Consider the following 18356-nt stretch of genomic DNA (forward strand, 5'->3'; position numbering starts at 1 on the left):
CTATTTTGTCAGGTGTGTTTATTTTAAATGTTCACTAAAAGGCTCATTTTGCATTGAAGAGACAAAAAAATAAAGCCCTTTAAAATATATTTGGATTGCCAGGCATGGTAGTGCACACCTATAATCCCAGCAACTCAGGAGACTGAGGCAAGAGGACTAAAGTTCAAAACCAGCCTCTGAAACTTAGCAAGGCCATAAGCAACTCAGCAAGACCCTTTCTCTAAGTAAAATTTAAAAAGTTTTACAAGTATTTTAAAGGGAATGAAGAGTAGAATCAGCTTCAAAATAAATGCAATCATAGTTAGGCTCACCAATTATAAATTAACCTGATAATGTATTCCAAGCACTTTCACGTTTTGAGGAGTAAAGTTTAGGCCGATAACAGTATAGGGCAAAAGCTTTTAGTAATTATTACGAGTTATCTCAGAGACCAGGTTTTTTTCCAGTTTTTTAAATTTCAGAAACTAGTTACTTTCGGGCTGGGGATGTGGCTCAAGAGGTAGCGTGCTCGCCTGGCATGCGTGTGGCCTGGGTTCGATCCTCAGCACCACATACAAAATAAACATGTTGTGTCCGCCGAAAAACTAAAAAATAAATATTAAAATTCTCTCTCTCTTAAAAAAAAAAAGAAACTAGTTACTTTCTTTTAATAGACTTCAGATTTGAAAAAAACGATTTTTAACATTTCTAATTCAAGAACTTACAAGTAGAGATTATCAATTCTGTAACCAGGATGCTAAGCAAAGGGGGAAAAATAGTAGCCAGTATTTATTTTATGGTTCATAATCATGTCAATTTTTTCTAGGACTATCAGACATGGCTTGACCTTAGAGAATTTGAAACTCGCATTGGAGAACGTTACATTACACATGAAAGTGATGATGCTCGCTGGGAAATACATGCATATACACATAACCTTGTATACCCAAAGCACTTCATTATGGCTCCCAATCCCGATGATATGGAAGAAGATCCTTAATTATCAATGAGCTAACTTCAATAAGGAAGGATTTAATTTTATGGACTGATATTTTGCTTCATAACTGTTATTTGCATGTTGTCATCTGCAAGGAAGCCAAGACATGAGGAAATACAAGGAATTGGTGATAATCAATACTATAGTTCATATGTAGGTACAGGAAGGGAAGCTAAGTAATAAAAACACATAATGGAATCAAGGGGAAGCTTTCTATAAATTTTTATAGTGTAAGTAATAACTGGTTTTGTATTGTTTCCTGATCCTTCACTTTAGTACAATAATGCCACTTAATTTATCTTCCCTTTCCTGATCTTATGTCATTTTTTTTTTAAAGGCAAGCTAGCAAAGCTTGACCAAATCATACAAGGATTGTAAAGTTGATTACTAAACATTTTCATTGAAGCAATAACTGTGAGGCTAATAATATGTGATTTACTATAAGGACTTTTATATGTTTGTCTAACCGACCATAGGGGCATTGAAGCGTTTTTCCTAGATGCCTACAGAGTGCCAGGCTGTTTTATCTTTCTTGGTTAGGTCAGTTAAGACTCTAAAACAGTGATTCCTTACTTTTTTGGAGCTGCAACTCTGATTAGGGCCTCTATAACGTAAGAATGAAATTATCACCTTTTGAGTATTTTGCAATAGCCACTAAGATAATTTGGAATGATTGGTGTTACAAAAAAATAGGAGTAGGAACTGCTGGTGTAAGTACTGTGTGGTTATGTGTGCCTTCTTGTAGCTCATTCTGCTGCTTAACACTGATGTTCCCACCTGATACCACTGTGATGCCACACTGTGTCCCCAGCACTGCATGGGTGAAGATCTGAACTTTAATTACATAATTGCTATCTTTACCCAAGGTTGAATAATTGGAGGGAGAAAAGTAAATATATACTAAAAGGAAGGCCAGTGTAGGTCAGTTAATGCTATGTATATCATCACTACATAGCAAACAGTATCTCTTTTTCTTGCCTCAGCCTATTGGAGGGTTTGCAAATGTTGGGAATGTTTTTAAATCAGTATTTCATTTTAAGCAATTTGGGGTTTGGTTTGTGGGTGGAATAGACATGAAACACTCAGTTTATGAGGGTTGCACTATGTTATATTAGCTTAGCCCAGCAAATCAAAGAGTGGAGTAAGTGCTTCTTTTTACATTTCAGCTCCAGCAGCCAGCTATTTTAAAATAGTTACTAATACAGGTTGAGTATCCCTTATTTGAAATGTTTGGGATCAAAGTGTTCCAGATTTTAGAGTTTTTTAGATTTTACAATATTTATATAAACTTTACTGGTTGAGCATCCCTGATATGTAAATCTGAAATGCTTTGAAATCCAAAACTTTTTGAGCTCTGCATTACTTTCACATTAGGGATGTTGGGCTCAGTGGTAGTTTTTGCCAAGTATGCACAAAGCCCTGGGTTTGATCCCAATGGGGGTAGGGGGAACACAGATTAGGGATGTCAAGTTGTATTTTTCCCAAAGAAAATTTAAGATTTGGGATCCACTTAAAATATATATATATATATATACAGTGGCTTTCGTTTCTTCATTTTTCAGTAATCACCACAGACCTTGTTTGTCTGTTTCCTTCTTTCACACTCTAAAAGCAAAAGATTCGGAGTCAGAAAATCTGGATTTAAGTCTTTGGCTCCATTATTTATTAGCTCTGTTGGCCTGGGTAGATAGCCCACCTAAGTCTTTAGTTCTCAGTTTATAAAATGAAGACTACAGTCCTTGCCTCTACCTTCCTCACAGTGGTTGCAAAGATCAGACATGAATGAATGTACTCAGTAAGCTCAAAATTATAAACATGAATTACTGCCCACTGAATTTGAGGTAGTAAAGGAAAAGAATGCTCCTGCACATCAACAGAGTAAGACTGAGAGGGCTTTTACAGATCCCAAAAGTAACTGTCCTACTATGACAAAAACATCATTGAGAAAATAATAGAAAGATTATGCAGTGGTTATATATTCTAAGTTCTTTGAGTGTTTTTTAATTTATCCTCACAATATCACATGGTAAGTACATTACGAACCCCATCTTATACATGAGGAAACTAAGGCACAAAGAAATTAGCTACTAAAATTCCCACAGTAGTATGTGAATATGAACCCAGGCAGAATGTCTCCAGAATCCCTCTTCACCCTGCTGGCCATTACGCTGTACACTATCCTTTGCAAATATATTTTTTCACTGAGGGATATTCCGCACATCTCGTTAATCTGTTCTCTTAGGGCAGTTGCAAACATTAAACCAAATTAGAGAAAACTTTGAATTTTCCCTGTGTTAGAGAATGACTTCCCCAAATTTCTCCAAAATAAGCCTGTTTATATCAACATGCACAAAATGGAATAATTTTGAGTCACTACTGTGGTTTTACTACATAAGGTAAAAATTAACTGGAATGTTCGTTTTCTATTCTTATATAATCAAACTTTACAAGCCATGAAATTAATTGCACTCTTTTTATTAATGCCTAAGTTTTCTAAAAAGTTTTGTAAGGGCACTGTCAGATAATTTGGAGTTGAGTAATTACTCCAGATACTGTATAACTTGCATAACCTTTTGTCTTGAAATTGTGTTTGTATAAGAAATAATTGCTAGAAACATTTGATAATGTACAAAGTAGTCTAATGACATTCTTCAGTACATTTTTATATTTTTTGTTACATCCCACTTTTTGTAAATATGCTCCAAGAAGCTTGATAATAAAATGTATTTCTGTATCACTATACTTTTCCATGTAAAAATCTCAGGCTATCTCTAGCAGAAGTATCCAAAGAAAATTATACTCAGTTGTGTTTTCCCAGGCCTTGATCACAGAAATGTTGTGAAAATAGCATTTTTATATGGAAGTAAGGCTTTGTTTAAAAGAACTGATTTATCTGAAGAAAAAAAAAAAACAAAACCTTCATTACACTGATACGTAGTACATTTAAGGTAATTATCTAGAGGGTTTATTTCTTGGAATGAAAGTTTAGAGTAATTGTAATTTGTAATTTTTTTAGTAACTATCACCAAATATTCAATTACTGTTAACTATCAGAAGACTTAGAATAATTATCAAAACTACTTTTCTAGGATTTGAGTTATAAGTTACTAAATGACTCTTTGCCCTTAAAACTATTACCTTTGGGAGGAGTCAACTATGGGCATTTTCATGTTTAAAAAGAAAGAAAATAGGGGCTGGGGATATGGCTCAAGTGGTAGTGTGCTTGCCTGGCATGCTTGAGGCACTGGGATCGATCCTCAGCACCACATAAAAATAAAATAAAGATATGGTGTACACCTAAAAGCTAAAAAATAAATATATATTTTTAAAAAAGAAAGTAAATACGGAAAGAGAATAAGAACAACTACAAATGGCCTAAGGCTGGGTAGCATTTAAAAGATAAAGTTTTAATCTCCTTTTACTTTCAAGTGAGATACAGAATAATCATGTTCTTATTTAAGCAGAAGCAGCAATAAACATCAATACTTCATCACTCTGCCCATGAACTTCCACTGTATTTAATCCATAAGTTCACAACATGGCTGGTATTATTTTTTTCTTTAATCTCCCTTGGAAATTTGTGTTGCTAACATACACTTCCTCAAAAAGTCTGTGTTCCTACCATTAATATACAAGGTGTATGAATCAAAAGATGAGAACCTAATGTGGAGCTAACATTTGACATTTTTCTGAAAATAAGAGAGAATTAGTTCCATTTAGAAAATTATTCCTCCTAGGTTGTTTACATTTACTCTTATTTCAGGTACAGGTCAAGTTTACTGCGATATTTTTACTCTTTGATATGTCAAAGTAGGATTTTTTAAAAGTTTAAATTATCTATAGAATATAAGATAAGAAATTCAATACCAACTCTCTCTCCACTCTAAACCCATTCCAGATTGGGAAATTCAATAGTGTTTACTGGGCATTCTGCACTTACTACTTCTATTGAAATACATACTACAGAGCAGAACACAGTAAAATTTGTACTGGTATATTAGTTTCTATGAAAATAGTTAGAAATATTAACTTAAATGTAGCTCCCCCCGCCCCCGCAACAGAAATGGAAACATAACTATAGAAACTTTTGCATGTAATTATTACTACTTTTTTTTTTTGGTACCAGCGATTGAACCCAGGGCACTTAACCACTGAGCCACAACCCCAGCCGCCCCTCTCGCCTTTTTGTTTGGAGACAAGGTCTTATAACTACTTAGGGCCTTGCTAAATTGCTGGGGTTGGCTTTGAACTTGCGATCCTCCTGCCTCAGTCTCCCAAGCTGCTGGGGTTAAATCTTAAAATTGAGATTTTTTTTTTATTTCAGACAATACTCCTTTACTTTCTCTTTTTAAATAAAATACAGATCTATTTAATCAGTTCCTTGGGAATAACTATTTAGGTTTTTTCAAATTTCTATTAAACCAACCAGTCTCATGTGTAACTTTTTAAAATAAAATAGAAATATAGCAACCAGCTTTACTAAAAGAAACTCAATTTCACAATAACCTAATTACTTCAGTCAATTGAGAAAACACATTTGCACCAAGAGTCCATTCCAACCCAAAAGATCTGTAATTTTGTTTATTATTTAGGTTATTTTCATTGGCTGTGAAGAGATAAAATACTCCAAAATCATCTGTTTACCTTTAATGTATGAAATATATTCCCTTTACTTTGATTTCTTAGGCCAATTGAGGGGTATAAAAGGTCCAAACTGAAATATCACCGCCAAGTAAGTTCATCAAACCCAGCTACAGGAGATGCAGAGGGTCTTGACTGCTGTGCATTCATCTGATGACTTCCACCATGAAGTCTCTGATGAGGCAGCAAGGCAAAAAAGTTAAATCTTTCTCCCATCTTCTTAGGATTCATTAACATATCATATCCCTGAAGTAATTGCTGTCTCATTGATGGGTCATCTGATTTATCTAAAAGAACCTGAAAAGAAAAAATTTCTTAGCATAAGTAACCAGAAGAAGAATTCCTAAGTAGGTGAAACAATACTGATTCTTAAATGTTCCAGTGCTCAAAATGTGATTTCTAATTACCTAAAAATCACAGGGTGCTTATTAAAAAGGTTATTAAAAGTTTCTCTGACCCAAATCTATGGATTTGTGCTCTTAACAAACATCCCCTGGTGATTTGCTCTGTGTGGTTTTCTTACACAGGAACCCTATTTAGAAGCCTTAACTCTACCCCATATGGAAACTTACCAGGCTGTTCCACCCTCCATCTGTCTGGTTATACTAAATTCTACATTACCGAAAGACTGGAATATCTAGGAGCTGCATAACTACAAAAATGTTAAAGCCAAATGAACCTAAGTAAAATAATTTTTGAAATACTATGAAATTAATAAATTTAATGATAGTAAAATAAAATAAACCATTACCTTCAACCGGACATCAATACCCATATTTTTCAAAAATGTTTGTTGTTCTATTGGACCCAAAGAGGCTACTTTTTCTTCTGCCATTCTGCGCAAATAATGGAAGTCCACATCAGCTGTAAGGTCTGCTGTTCCAGGTGCAGTTAAGACATCATGGAGCCTGTGGCCACAAAACCCCTTGAACATAAAGAAATAAGTTTCTGCCTTTTTATAGCTATCAAAATCAAGACTTTAAAACACTATTATATTAGCACATTTTATATAGCATCTGTTGAAAAGGAAAATATGGTCTAAATTTGTTTTTTAGACATGCAATAGTGCACTTTCTTCAAATGAGATGCAAGCATGGAAAACCCAACATAAAGAGCAAAGTTGGAGCGTAAAGATGCTGCTCTTAACATAAAGTTATTTAACATTTTCATAAATACTTCTCATGAAACAGATGATCTCATTAATTTATCTAGATTAATTCAGATCAGAACGTAGGCAGTGTTATGAAGTGTGTCTATCAACCATGCACACCTGAAATCACCTGAACATGTTTATTAGTCTCCATTCAGACCTGATTAATCAGAATTTTGGACTTGAGGATAAAGATCAGCATTTTTAGCAAACTTCTTCAGGTTATTTGTATGTAAAATAATAAAGTTAGAAATGAAGAACCACAGATGTAGGAAATGACTAATAACATCAAGTTATGTATGTTTTGATTAAAGAATATACAACAAAATTGATCATATTCAAAAAACACTGAAAAATAATGTTGAGGAAAGACATGTTAAAAATTCTGATAGAAAAAGTTTGATTATGTACCTAGATTAAATCTGAAAAGAAATGGCATTTTTTCAATGAAGGCAAGGCTGAAAAGTTTAAGAACTTAAAGGAAATACTTCCATTTGTATTATTCAGATGCTTACTAGAATATATGCAAACAGGTTCTGCAACTAAAGAAATCAAGTAGTCTGTTCAATGGTTGGACAATGGGCTTAGGAGAAAGATCTAGGATTAAAGATAATTAAAACATGAGGGCTGGGGTTGTAGCTCAGTGGTAGAGTGCTCACCTAGCATGTGTGAGGCACTCGGTTCAATCCTCAGCACCACATAAAAAATAAATAAAATAAAGGTATTATGTCCAACTACAACTAAAAAAATATGTATAAAAAAAGATAATTAAAACATGAATCATTAGTTCTAAACAATGTAAAAACCAAAGATCTTCCATGAGCTTCAAAGCTAACCATGAAATTCCAATCAACCATGTTAATGAATTATACATACTCTGAAGGTATCTGTCTTTGTTCCATCATGACCATAATCAGCAATCAGTGCAGCACCTCCAGTTAATGCAATGCGTTGAGAAAGTTCCTGAATAATAACCCCAGCATCAGGACATACTTCAACATGATCCCTTGTTTCATCATGCTGGTGAGGGAATAGTTGGAACAATCAAAAAGAAATGTTTCCTTAAGGCTTTTCACATTATTCTACAATGAGCATTTCATAAGTGTTTATAATAAAAATAAATTCCTTCTCAATCTGACTGTGTTCTCTACCTACACTAAACACTTCAAATGACGTCCTTTTTATTATATGGAACTGATGCTTTAATGCTATCCACTAAGTTTACACACATTTTAATCTCCTTAATAAAAAGGGATATGCCCTTCCAACCCACCAAATGGCAAAGTACATTATCATTTTACTTACTGTAAAAGTACTTTCACGTCGTAATATATATAAACATACTCCACTGGGCTGAAAGCCAGAGAAAGGGATTTCTGTCTGCATGGAACAGTGCCTGGCATTAACAGGCACTCAAAAAATTGTGACAAAAGAACAAATAATATAAACCCAATATAACAAAACAATTCTATTAAACAAGTATATTATGATGCCTTCTCTTGGGCAGAAAGTATCCCAATGATATGCACTATATCTAGAGATATCAGCTTGTAAACTAGTATCAGAATACCTGAGACCCTTATTACCCAACATGTTCAACCATTGTCTAAAGGTCCACAAGAAGTGCTTACTAGCTTTAAAAACGAAGTGACAATAAGTTGACATTAATAAATGACAAATACGCTTGTCAACTTTACTAATATATTTGAATTTTCACTGATACCTCAAATGAATGAAAATTTGGAGATTTTTTTCATGGTAAAATCATACATTATCTTTTGTTCCCTCTCTCCTAAAAATGAGGTAATGACCTGCCCAGATGTAACAAGCATAACATGTGTACAGTCAAGACAGACTTAAGATTGAATCTCAGCTCCTCTAAGTGCTGATTGATACATAAATTATTTAACCTTCCTCAATCTTTTTTCTCATTTTATGTATTATAGGTTTCTACTGAGGACTAAATAAAATAATAAATTATTTGGCTCCAAGTGTAACTAAATAAATTATTATAATGTTGCTATAAAAATCATGAAGCTAGCCTCTTCAGGCATCAGCTGACAAACCTCAGCTTACTGTGCTGTTTGAACCACCTTGGACTGCTCTTCAACAAGACAGACAGCATAACCATTCACCCCATTCAAGTGCAAAGAGAAAACTCTGCCTCATCCATAAATGCTAACCAAGTTAAGAACTAAAAAGAATCACAACTCCCAGGGCCACAAGGATTCCCTCTTTTTTTGGCAGGGGAGGAGGGCAGCAACACGGATTGAACTCATGGACACTCGCCCACTAAGTCACATCCCCAGCCCTATATTTGCATTTTACTAAGAGACAGGGTCTCACTGAGTTGCTTAGTGCCTTGCTTTTGCTGAGGCTGGCTTTGAACTCACAATCCTCTGTCTCAGCCTCCTGGCTGCTAGGATTACAAGTGTGTGCCACCCCACCGGCAAGGTTCACTCTTGATAGCTTTATAAATATGTTTTTGTTATTCAAGTAAAATTAGGTAGAATATGAAATATAATGTGAAAATAGAAACCAGGTGTGGTGGCACATACCTATAATGCCTGCAACTCGCAACTTGGGAGGCTGACAAAGGAAAATTGCAAATTCCAGGCCAGTCTCAGCAATTTAGCAAGACCCTGTCTCAAAATAAAACTAAAAAGTGCTGGAGATGTAGCTCAATAGTAGAGTGCCTCTGGACTTAATCCCCAGTACCCGCCCAAAAAAGAGAATATTAAAAAATAGAAATGTTCACAAGTGTTTATATTTTAACTTACACTTGACAAAGAAATCTTAATTCATAGTTGTATGTTTAAAAGCAACTGTGCTTTTAAAACTGATAACTTCTGAGGTAGGAAATTCTTAGATACTGTCCAGAAAATTAGTTTTTCTCCCCTTTGTAAAGGAATCAAAAAGGTGTTCTGAAGCCTTAGACATTCCCAAATATAGGTATTTGGAGATCTTTAAAACACAACTCCAAGATAGATATGCTCTTCTAATTATTCCTTGAGGAGAATAGAATGCTGCAGTGAATCTTTTTGGCAGTCTACAATCAAATTTGAATTTGGTGGAAGCATGAAAGAAAAGCCACAGTACACCCAAAGACGGGGATTACAACAGAACTTACCCAACAGTTGCTTTGAAAGCTAAATAAGAAAATACAGAGTAATACATACAAAGAACTCAATAAATATGATCTGTTACGTTATTTTTCTGTGACCTATAATATACTGCTTTCACAGATATGGAACTCATCTTGTAGACCATATTGTCACCATTTGAAACAGGTACAGAGAAAGTGAGGGACTTGTATGATTTAATGCATAATTACTAGCTTTCTCTCTTACTAGTTGACATTAAGGTGACACACTTAAGAAATTGTTTTAACTTCTTCTCCTAACTCTAGATGCTCTGCACTTTCACTTTCAATAAAAAGCAATTGCTAGCAATTCACCCTGTGAAAAAATTCTAAAGCAGTAACTCAGAAGAATTTGAATAGCCAGCAATAAGAGAAAGAAGAAAAAACTATATTCTTACCTGTATGAAGGCTTCTGCAGGGGTGGCACAAGGAGCCAAAACAAACCTCAATTTATCAGAAACTTGTGGATCAATATCAATAAATACTTCTCTCCATCCTTGTGGTGTTTTCTAAACAAAGTAACACATAAGAATAAGTTTTTGCAAGTTCTCAGAATGCTTTTCCCAAACTATTAGCTTTCTCCTCATACCATAAATATAATACTGAGTATTTTCTATATAAAATTTTCTAAATGTATCATTTCTCAGAATTAAATAATTTTTTAATAATTATCCCAAGATAATTGTTATAGTTAATATATCATTTTTGCTTTTTAATTATTCATGTTCATCAAAGTTCTAAATAAACAGTTAAAAATAACTTCAACAGCCAGTTGTGGTGGTAGGTACATGCCTATAATCCCAGCAACCTGGGAGGCTGAAGTAAAAGGATCACAAGTTGGAGGCCAGCCTGGGCAACTTAGTGAAATTCTGTCTTAAGATAAAAAATAAAAAGGACTGGGGATGTAGCTCAGTAGTAGAGCACACCTGGGTTCAATCCCCAGTACAAAAAAAAAAAAAAAAAAAAAAAGAATAACTTCAATAAGTAGTGTCCATATGTAAATATTCATTCTTGCAACTCAAGACGTTTCTTTATTTAATTATAAACAAATTTTTTTCCATCAATACCTGAAATTTATGCACAGGAAGAACATCAAAAAATTCATGTGCAAGATAAAAGCTGTATCCTATTTAAAAACAAAACAAGAAAATTAATGATTCAGCATTTTGAGACAATTAATTGGTTTTAAACATTAACTGTAAAAAAGAAAATGCCTAATTCCTCAGTATTGGAGCCTGAGATACTTCTATACACATTACTACCAAAACTCTGTCCTGCTTTTCATGATAAATATACTTTATAAAATATAGAAAGGAATAATATTACTATTCTCATTTTCCACATAACAAGGTCAGAGAACTTTCATACCTGAATTATCAGTTAAATCTACTCATCACAAGGCCTAAAAGAAATTAAAACTCAAAAGTTGTTAGCAGGAAAAAATCTAAATCATACAATCAACTGACAAGACTGAATGGAGGAATGGCTTAGATTTCTTGCCCAAGATCCTATCACCCACACTTTAGGTTTGAGCTGAGATTCAAATTTCTGATCACTATCACGACACTTTGCTTTAGGAAGTAGGATTTTCAAAAGATTAACTCATTAAGCTAAACCCATCTACTAATACTGCTTCCTTCAGACCTTGCGTGTTGGGCTGTTTTATAATCAGTACTATTGTAGCTACAAAGAAACACTAAAGAATACAATAGAGATTCACATTTTGGTTTTTGGTTGGTTTGGGGTTTTCGATTTGTTTTGTTTTATAAGACTACATAAAATATACTGCTCCTTAATGTTAGAAAATTTTATCTTCCATTATGGTGCTCTTTTCTAGAGGGAAAAAAATAAGATGTTCTCTAAGGGTAACAGGTTTCGGCAGCAATTATATATAATATTGCTGTAAAAGGTTATGGTCAACTAACATTATTGTGAGGAGTTGTGATAAAAAAATCTTTCATTATACAATGTAAAGTAATTACCTTTTGGAACATCCTGTAAATTTCGGTACCAGGAAATTGGAATCCCAGACTTAGAAACACCCTTCATATATAGTAGGGATTCAGCATTTCGCTCTAAGGGGATCTTCTCTTCAGTCAGTGTCAGTGCTTGAATCTCACTTAATTTTTGGCTCACCTCTACCAAGTGTATTGAAATGTCACAGTTTTTCAGCACAGATCCAAGTTGACTGAACACCTAAATACAGAGAGAAATAAATATTGGCAAGATACAATATGTAAGTAAATTTTAGGTTTTCTATCCACTTAATACAGTAATTCAGTCATGTCACAATATAAGTAATATGTTCCCTCAGAGAGATTTGTTTCTGGCCCAAGCCACCCTCCAGAAGTCTATAAGAATCACAACCTATTAGTTATTAAGAGTAATCTATACAAGAATTCTTAATGATAAATCATGATTAACAAATAAAAAGATTTGGTATCCAATAAAAACAATGTTTCAGATTATGAAATCTAAAAAAAAAAAAAAACCTGCACGTCTATAAAAAAATCTTCAAGATGATTAAACTGTATTTTCTGAGACTCAAATCTGAATGCCAGTGCAACAGTATTTTTATTTGAATTTAAATTTGATGGGTTAATGGCCTACTACCTTTGAGATATGAATGTACAAACAGACTATTCATTTCAATGAGATGATTTTATCCAAAATATAATTTTGAGATGGAATTATACATGAAAAGCCTTGCCAAGAGAAAAATATCTCAAAAGTAATATCAAAACTAAAATACAGGTAATATTTTGGCTATATTTTTTTTAACATTTCTTTAAATTCTTTGACTCTTAAAGAGTTCTTAAGACTTGATCTAGAGAAACATTCCTTATACATTTTAGGACTTGATTTTTTAAAAATACTTTTAACAAATATTACTTAAAAACCTTATTAAAATATTTCATGTACAAATGACTACCAACTTAAATAAAGCAGAACCCTGGAAATTAAAATCATCAATGTTATTCTATCCCACCCCCCAATTTGATATAATCAAAATTCTTGTCAGATGTTTATAAATCTTCTTTTAAAAACTCCTCTAATTTCTAATTCAATCAAAATTCATATAGCATCAAGAAATGTATAATTTATAACCAGGCACAGCAGTGCATGCCTCTAATCCCCGCAACTCAGGAGGCTATGGGAGGAGGATCACAAGTTCAAGGCCAGTCTCAGCAACTTAACACAGCCCTAAGCAGCTCAGTGAGACCCTGTGTAAAAATTTTAAAAAGGCTGGGGATGTGGCTTAGTGGTAAAAAGCAGCTCTGGATTCAATCGCCAGTATCAAAAAGGGGGAAAAAAAACACAGAAATATAAATAGAAATTCATAATGAGTACATTGTATTTTTTTTTATGAATTGCCAGGTACAATGGATTCCAAAATAGTATGTTTAATTATTATTTGCCAGGTACAATAAACAGTAATGCTTCTTAAATGTTTGTATGAAGTACTACATAGAATAATAGAAGAAAGAATACCCACTTAAATAAGAATATCCACTTTAAAAGAAATGAGATATGACCTAGTCTCTAAAGCTCTTACTTTTTCCTTGTACCCTTAGAAGTCACTACCATTCTGATTGTCCAATTCACTTCTTCCTGATTTTTCTTTATGAACATTACTAAATATATTTGTATCATCAAATATATATTACTTACTGTTGACTGTTTTTGTATTTTATACAAATATAATCATGATATGAATTATTTTGCAGATTGTATTTTCACTCAATATTTTATTTCATGTTCAATACTGCTACATTCTGATTTCATGCATTCTAACAGCACTTGGTGTTCTACTGGATGACTATATATAATTTGGCTTATTTCTCACTGTATGGGTTGTTTCTAATTTTTTGCTATTTCAAATAATGTTGCTATGATCTTTCACATATCTCCTGGTACACATACATACTAGATTCTCTAGGGTGTATGAATCGCAGTAAAACTGCTGGGTCATACAATACAAATAATTCTGGCCAGGCACCCGCCTGTAATCCGAGCTGCTCAGGAGGCTGAAACAAAAGGATCATGAGTTCAAAGCCAGTCTCAGTAACAGGGAAGAGCTAAACAACTCAGTGAGACCCTGCCTCTAAATAAAATACAAAATAGGAATGGGATGTGGTTCAGTGGTTGAGTGCCCCTAAGTTCAATCCCTGGTACCCACCCCCAAAATAAATAAATAAATAAATAAGTGAATAAATGAATAAATAAATAACTGATGTTAGATAATATCCAATAGCTTCTCAAAGTGGTTGAACCAAATTATACTCTCATGCTCCACATAGCCCCATCCTAACCAACACTTGGTACTGCCAGACTTTCTAATATTAATATTCTTTATGGTTTTTTGGTACTGGGGTAAGCTATACCCCAAGTCCATTTTTATTTTGAGACAGGGTCTTCCTAAGTTTCTGAGGCTGGTCTCAAACAGGTAATCCTTCTGCCTCAGTCTCCTGAGCTGCTGGGATTACAGGTGTGGATCACCATACCTGGCTTCTAACCTGGTAAGGGTTACAGTGCTACATCACTAATTTTAATTTCCATTTTCCTAACTATCAGAGACTGAGCATCTTTTTATTAGTCATTTCAATATTCTCTTATAAAGTACCTTTTCACATCTCTAGCCTGATCTTTCTATTTAGTTATCTGTTATGTGCTTATTGATTTAAAGCAGTTCTTTATGTATTATAACTATTTTGGTTATATGTGTTAGAAATAACTTGTCCTATTTTGTCTTATCTCATCATTCTATAGTGTCTTTGAAAAAACAAGACATTCATAATTTCTTTAACAATAAGTTCTTAATTTTAATATAGTTGAAATTAAATTATTACTCTTTTCCTTTATGGCTTCTGGGCTTTTTTTTTTTTTTTTTTTTTTTTTTTTTTTTGGTTTTGTGGTGCTGGGGGTCGAACCCAAGGCCTTGCATGTGCTAGGTAAGCACTCTACCACTGAACTACATCCCTAGCCCAGCTTCTGCTTTTTATATAATTTTTAAAAATCTTCCTTACTGAGAAGACAAATATACTCTCCCATAACGTCTTCAAACATTTCATAATTTTAGCTTTATATTCTCCCTACCATATTTTTTAAGCTTACAGATAATAAATAAAGATGATCCATTACATTTCTCTGACATTATTATATTTTAGCTGAGAAATATAAGATTAAGGAGGTAGGACTGAATGCTGAGGAATTCAAACATCATATTAAGAAGACTAATCTACATGTGACTTACAGACTTTTTTTTATTACTTACCCTCAAAATATCTCCTGTGAGGGTACCCCGACCTGGGCCCAGTTCCACCAGCTGGAAAGCTGCACTTTTTCCAGCAGCAATCCATTCACTAATGAACCATATTCCTATTAGCTATGACATGGAAAAACATAAAGCATTATAAAGTATTAAAGAATATAAAACTCCTCATAAATAATGCACTTTATGCCAGAAAGCAAAATATTTGCAAATAACTCTGTTATTTGATATATATATACACACACACATAAACACAGGAACTTCACCAAGGCTGTCATAATATACACCATGTAGGAAGCTTATCAACAGGAGAAAGTAATATGACAGCCTTCACTGTAAAAGGCCCCATGAAACAAATAAGAGGATAACCACTTACAGAAAGATTCTCAAGATTTGAAAGTAGACAGACATGAAATGCCATTATGCCATTTCTTCATACTCACATGATTTTATAAATACATAATTCTTAGATATAATTAGTTTTTCAATACCTGTATTTACTTCCACTTGTGTATAATTTCTTATTTCTAAATCACCAAAGGTACTTTATGGAAATAAATGAACTAAAATTCTGTTTTAGTGGAAAGAAGATTTTTACTGTAACTATGGATAAATCATGATTGGGCACTTTAGACCTCATCTTAAGTCTACTAATTCTTCAGTATTCTTTTTTACATTTTCTTTTTTTCCTGCTTCCATTCTAATATTTCCTCTGGTTCTCCTCTTCCAACCTCTTTACTTTCATCATCTTTCCTTCTCTTTGTCCCTCTCATCTCTTCATTTCCTTTTCCACAGAGAAGTATAAACTTTTCAAATGCCTTCTCTACCATTTTCCTCTATTGCCTCCCTATTCCCTCTAAAAGTTTTTAAAACTTGATGAATCTCACACACACACACATACAAAAAAAAAAAACTTGTAAAAAACTATTATCAACTAATACAACTTGATCTGCTGTGCTTTCCAATGTTTATGATATTAAATATTATAGTGTCTGTTATACATTACATTGGGTATTACCTCGCCAAAGATCTGACTTATTTCAGGTGAAGTAATGAAATCTCCTTTTTCTCCTAGCATGTCATGGTGTACGTAATATCCCTGAGTAAAAACGAGAAAATGGAGAAAAATTAATTTTCAATTAAGGCTTTTTAAAAACACTCCTTCGAAATCTTATATAATATGCAGCAAAGCAATTCAAAGTATCAAACAATTCAAGTGTCAAAGTTCTCTCTTGTAACTAGGCAAGATAAAAACAGTATACTATTTACCTAAATTTTACAAAGTAATAATGATTTTACAGAACTGACAAAAAAAAATTACTCCTCAATTTTTCAGCCATGTAGTGTTCCATCTCTGTCCTCCCTACTTTTCCCCCCTCCCTGCTCTTACAGTCCACCATAGTAAGACCCTGCCTACCCCTCCTGCCTCATAGTGTTTTTAAATGCACAAAATTTTAAATATACAGCATTGTAAAAATCAAGTTAAAAATAATTATCAAATGTTAAAAAATACATTTGTGATAAAATATATATACTTCTTTATTAGTTTATTAAGATACAAAAATCAAACCAAAGACTAAGTTTTTAAGTAGGAATGAGTACAATGGTATTTTGAAACAGCTGTGATCTATATAATATATGATATCAGTGATTTCCACTAATAACAAAGTCACAGATATTGTGGGATGTTACTGGTTCTTCCTGTTCATAATTGAAAAAATACTAAACTGCTGTTAGAAGTTAATGAAAATGAAGGAGAAATTTTTTTTTCAGTTCAAATTCACAAACTCCTCAGATTTCCATTCAAGGATCCTTAGGTTAAGAACCTCAACACTAAATTTTAGAGTTAGTCCAAATCTTAATTTTGGAAATCTTTCTTTCTGTAAGTACACACTTTCCAGTTCCTTGTCTTTAATCACCATACACTGATGACAATCAAATTCACACATACACCCCTAAACTTTCACCTGAACTCTAGACTCCTATAGCCAATTGCCTACTTACTATCTCCACCTGGATGTCACTGCCAACACAGTATGTATAAGATGCAGCTCCTGATGTAGACCTTCTTCCCCAATGCTCCTTCAAACCTGATCAACTCTATCTTAACCTCAAATCACCACCATCACACAATAGCTGAAGAATCTAAGAATCAGTCTTGCTTCCTTCCTTTTCTTCACCTTTCCATACTTAATCCATCAGCAGATCCTGTGAGTCCAAGTTTTGTTTCTAAACCACTTACCTTTCACACTCATCTAAGCCGCCTATCTTGTAGCACTGCTCACAAACATTCAAGTATCCCTGCCTTTAGAAAACCTCTGTATACTTGGGTCTCTCCACCAATTCCAACAGTAATTGGCCGAACCAATCCCAGAATTCTACAGGTATCACATTTAACCCAGCAAAATGTAAAAACGTCTAAAACAAAGAATTACAGGCTTCCACCAAATGGATTTGTAGAGCTGACAAGGAAATTCAGGTCAAAAAAAAATTATGGCAGTCCTTAAGAGGACTTTAGAACAGGAAAGACGGGGCCTCTCCATCCTCAGGAGTCAAACCTATACCTTGGCTGGGTTGGTCAACACCTCCTTCATATACTCGGCCACGGTGATGGGACCAGTAGATTTTATTTTGTACATAAGATGCCGCAGCATTGGGGTCACCCGGTTGTTTTCTGCCGGTTCATTCCCGGAACTGAAGTATTTCCCTCTCCAAATGCAGGGAATGACTGAAAAACACAGGTCAAGTAGGCCCCGTTATAAATCTCAGTATCTGTATGTGCAAGCAGCCTGACAGGTTTCAAGACAGCTTGGCTAAGTCCAGCCCTGAAAGCAGAATACCGTGCGCAGCGCGCCCAAAAGGCGCAGAGGAGGCACGCACTATGGCCAGGATCTCACAGCCATTTAGTGTCTGGCGGGACTCCAGTCTCCGGCCCCGAGCGCCTTCGGGCTGGAGGTGAGCCCAGGAGACCCCAAAGGAGAACCGGAGGCGCTCTAGTCGATTCCACTGGAGCCCGGATTCTGCGGAGCCGACGCTTACCAACGCGCGCGGCGTTCCACAGAGGCCGCACAGCGGACCTCACTGGAACTCTCATGCTGACTGTCTCAAGCATCCATGCACCGCCCCGAGGGCGGGGGTTGCGGCCGCTTCCGGGAGATGACACGCCCCCCACGGG

General features: G+C 34.5%; 2 protein-coding genes across 4 annotated transcripts in view; one reads left to right on the forward strand and one right to left on the reverse strand.

Moving 5' to 3' along the window:
- The window catches only part of PRKD3 (protein kinase D3), a 66827-nt gene extending 65649 nt beyond the window's left edge, over positions 1-1178 (forward strand). For all 3 annotated transcript variants that reach the window (XM_081264078.1, XM_081264079.1, XM_081264080.1), the window contains exon 19: positions 806-1178. In XM_081264078.1, coding sequence (XP_081120204.1) covers positions 806-979 — 174 coding nt within the window. In that variant the 3' untranslated portion in view covers positions 980-1178. The remainder of the gene's footprint in view (positions 1-805) is intronic.
- Positions 1179-5608: 4430 nt separating this feature from the next.
- On the reverse strand, positions 5609-18338 carry NDUFAF7 (NADH:ubiquinone oxidoreductase complex assembly factor 7). Its single transcript, XM_081264094.1, has 10 exons — positions 18221-18338; positions 17746-17909; positions 16200-16280; positions 15185-15295; positions 11892-12105; positions 10977-11035; positions 10308-10418; positions 7644-7787; positions 6369-6542; positions 5609-5914 (listed from the first exon to the last, which is right to left on the reverse strand). Exons 1-10 carry the CDS (start codon positions 18291-18293, stop codon positions 5699-5701), a joined length of 1347 nt encoding a protein of 448 aa, XP_081120220.1. The 5' UTR covers positions 18294-18338; the 3' UTR covers positions 5609-5698.
- Positions 18339-18356: the final 18 nt, after the last annotated feature.

Source organism: Spermophilus citellus, assembly GCF_964194105.1.
Source record: "Spermophilus citellus genome assembly, chromosome: 13".
NCBI classification, from domain to species: domain Eukaryota; kingdom Metazoa; phylum Chordata; class Mammalia; order Rodentia; family Sciuridae; genus Spermophilus; species Spermophilus citellus.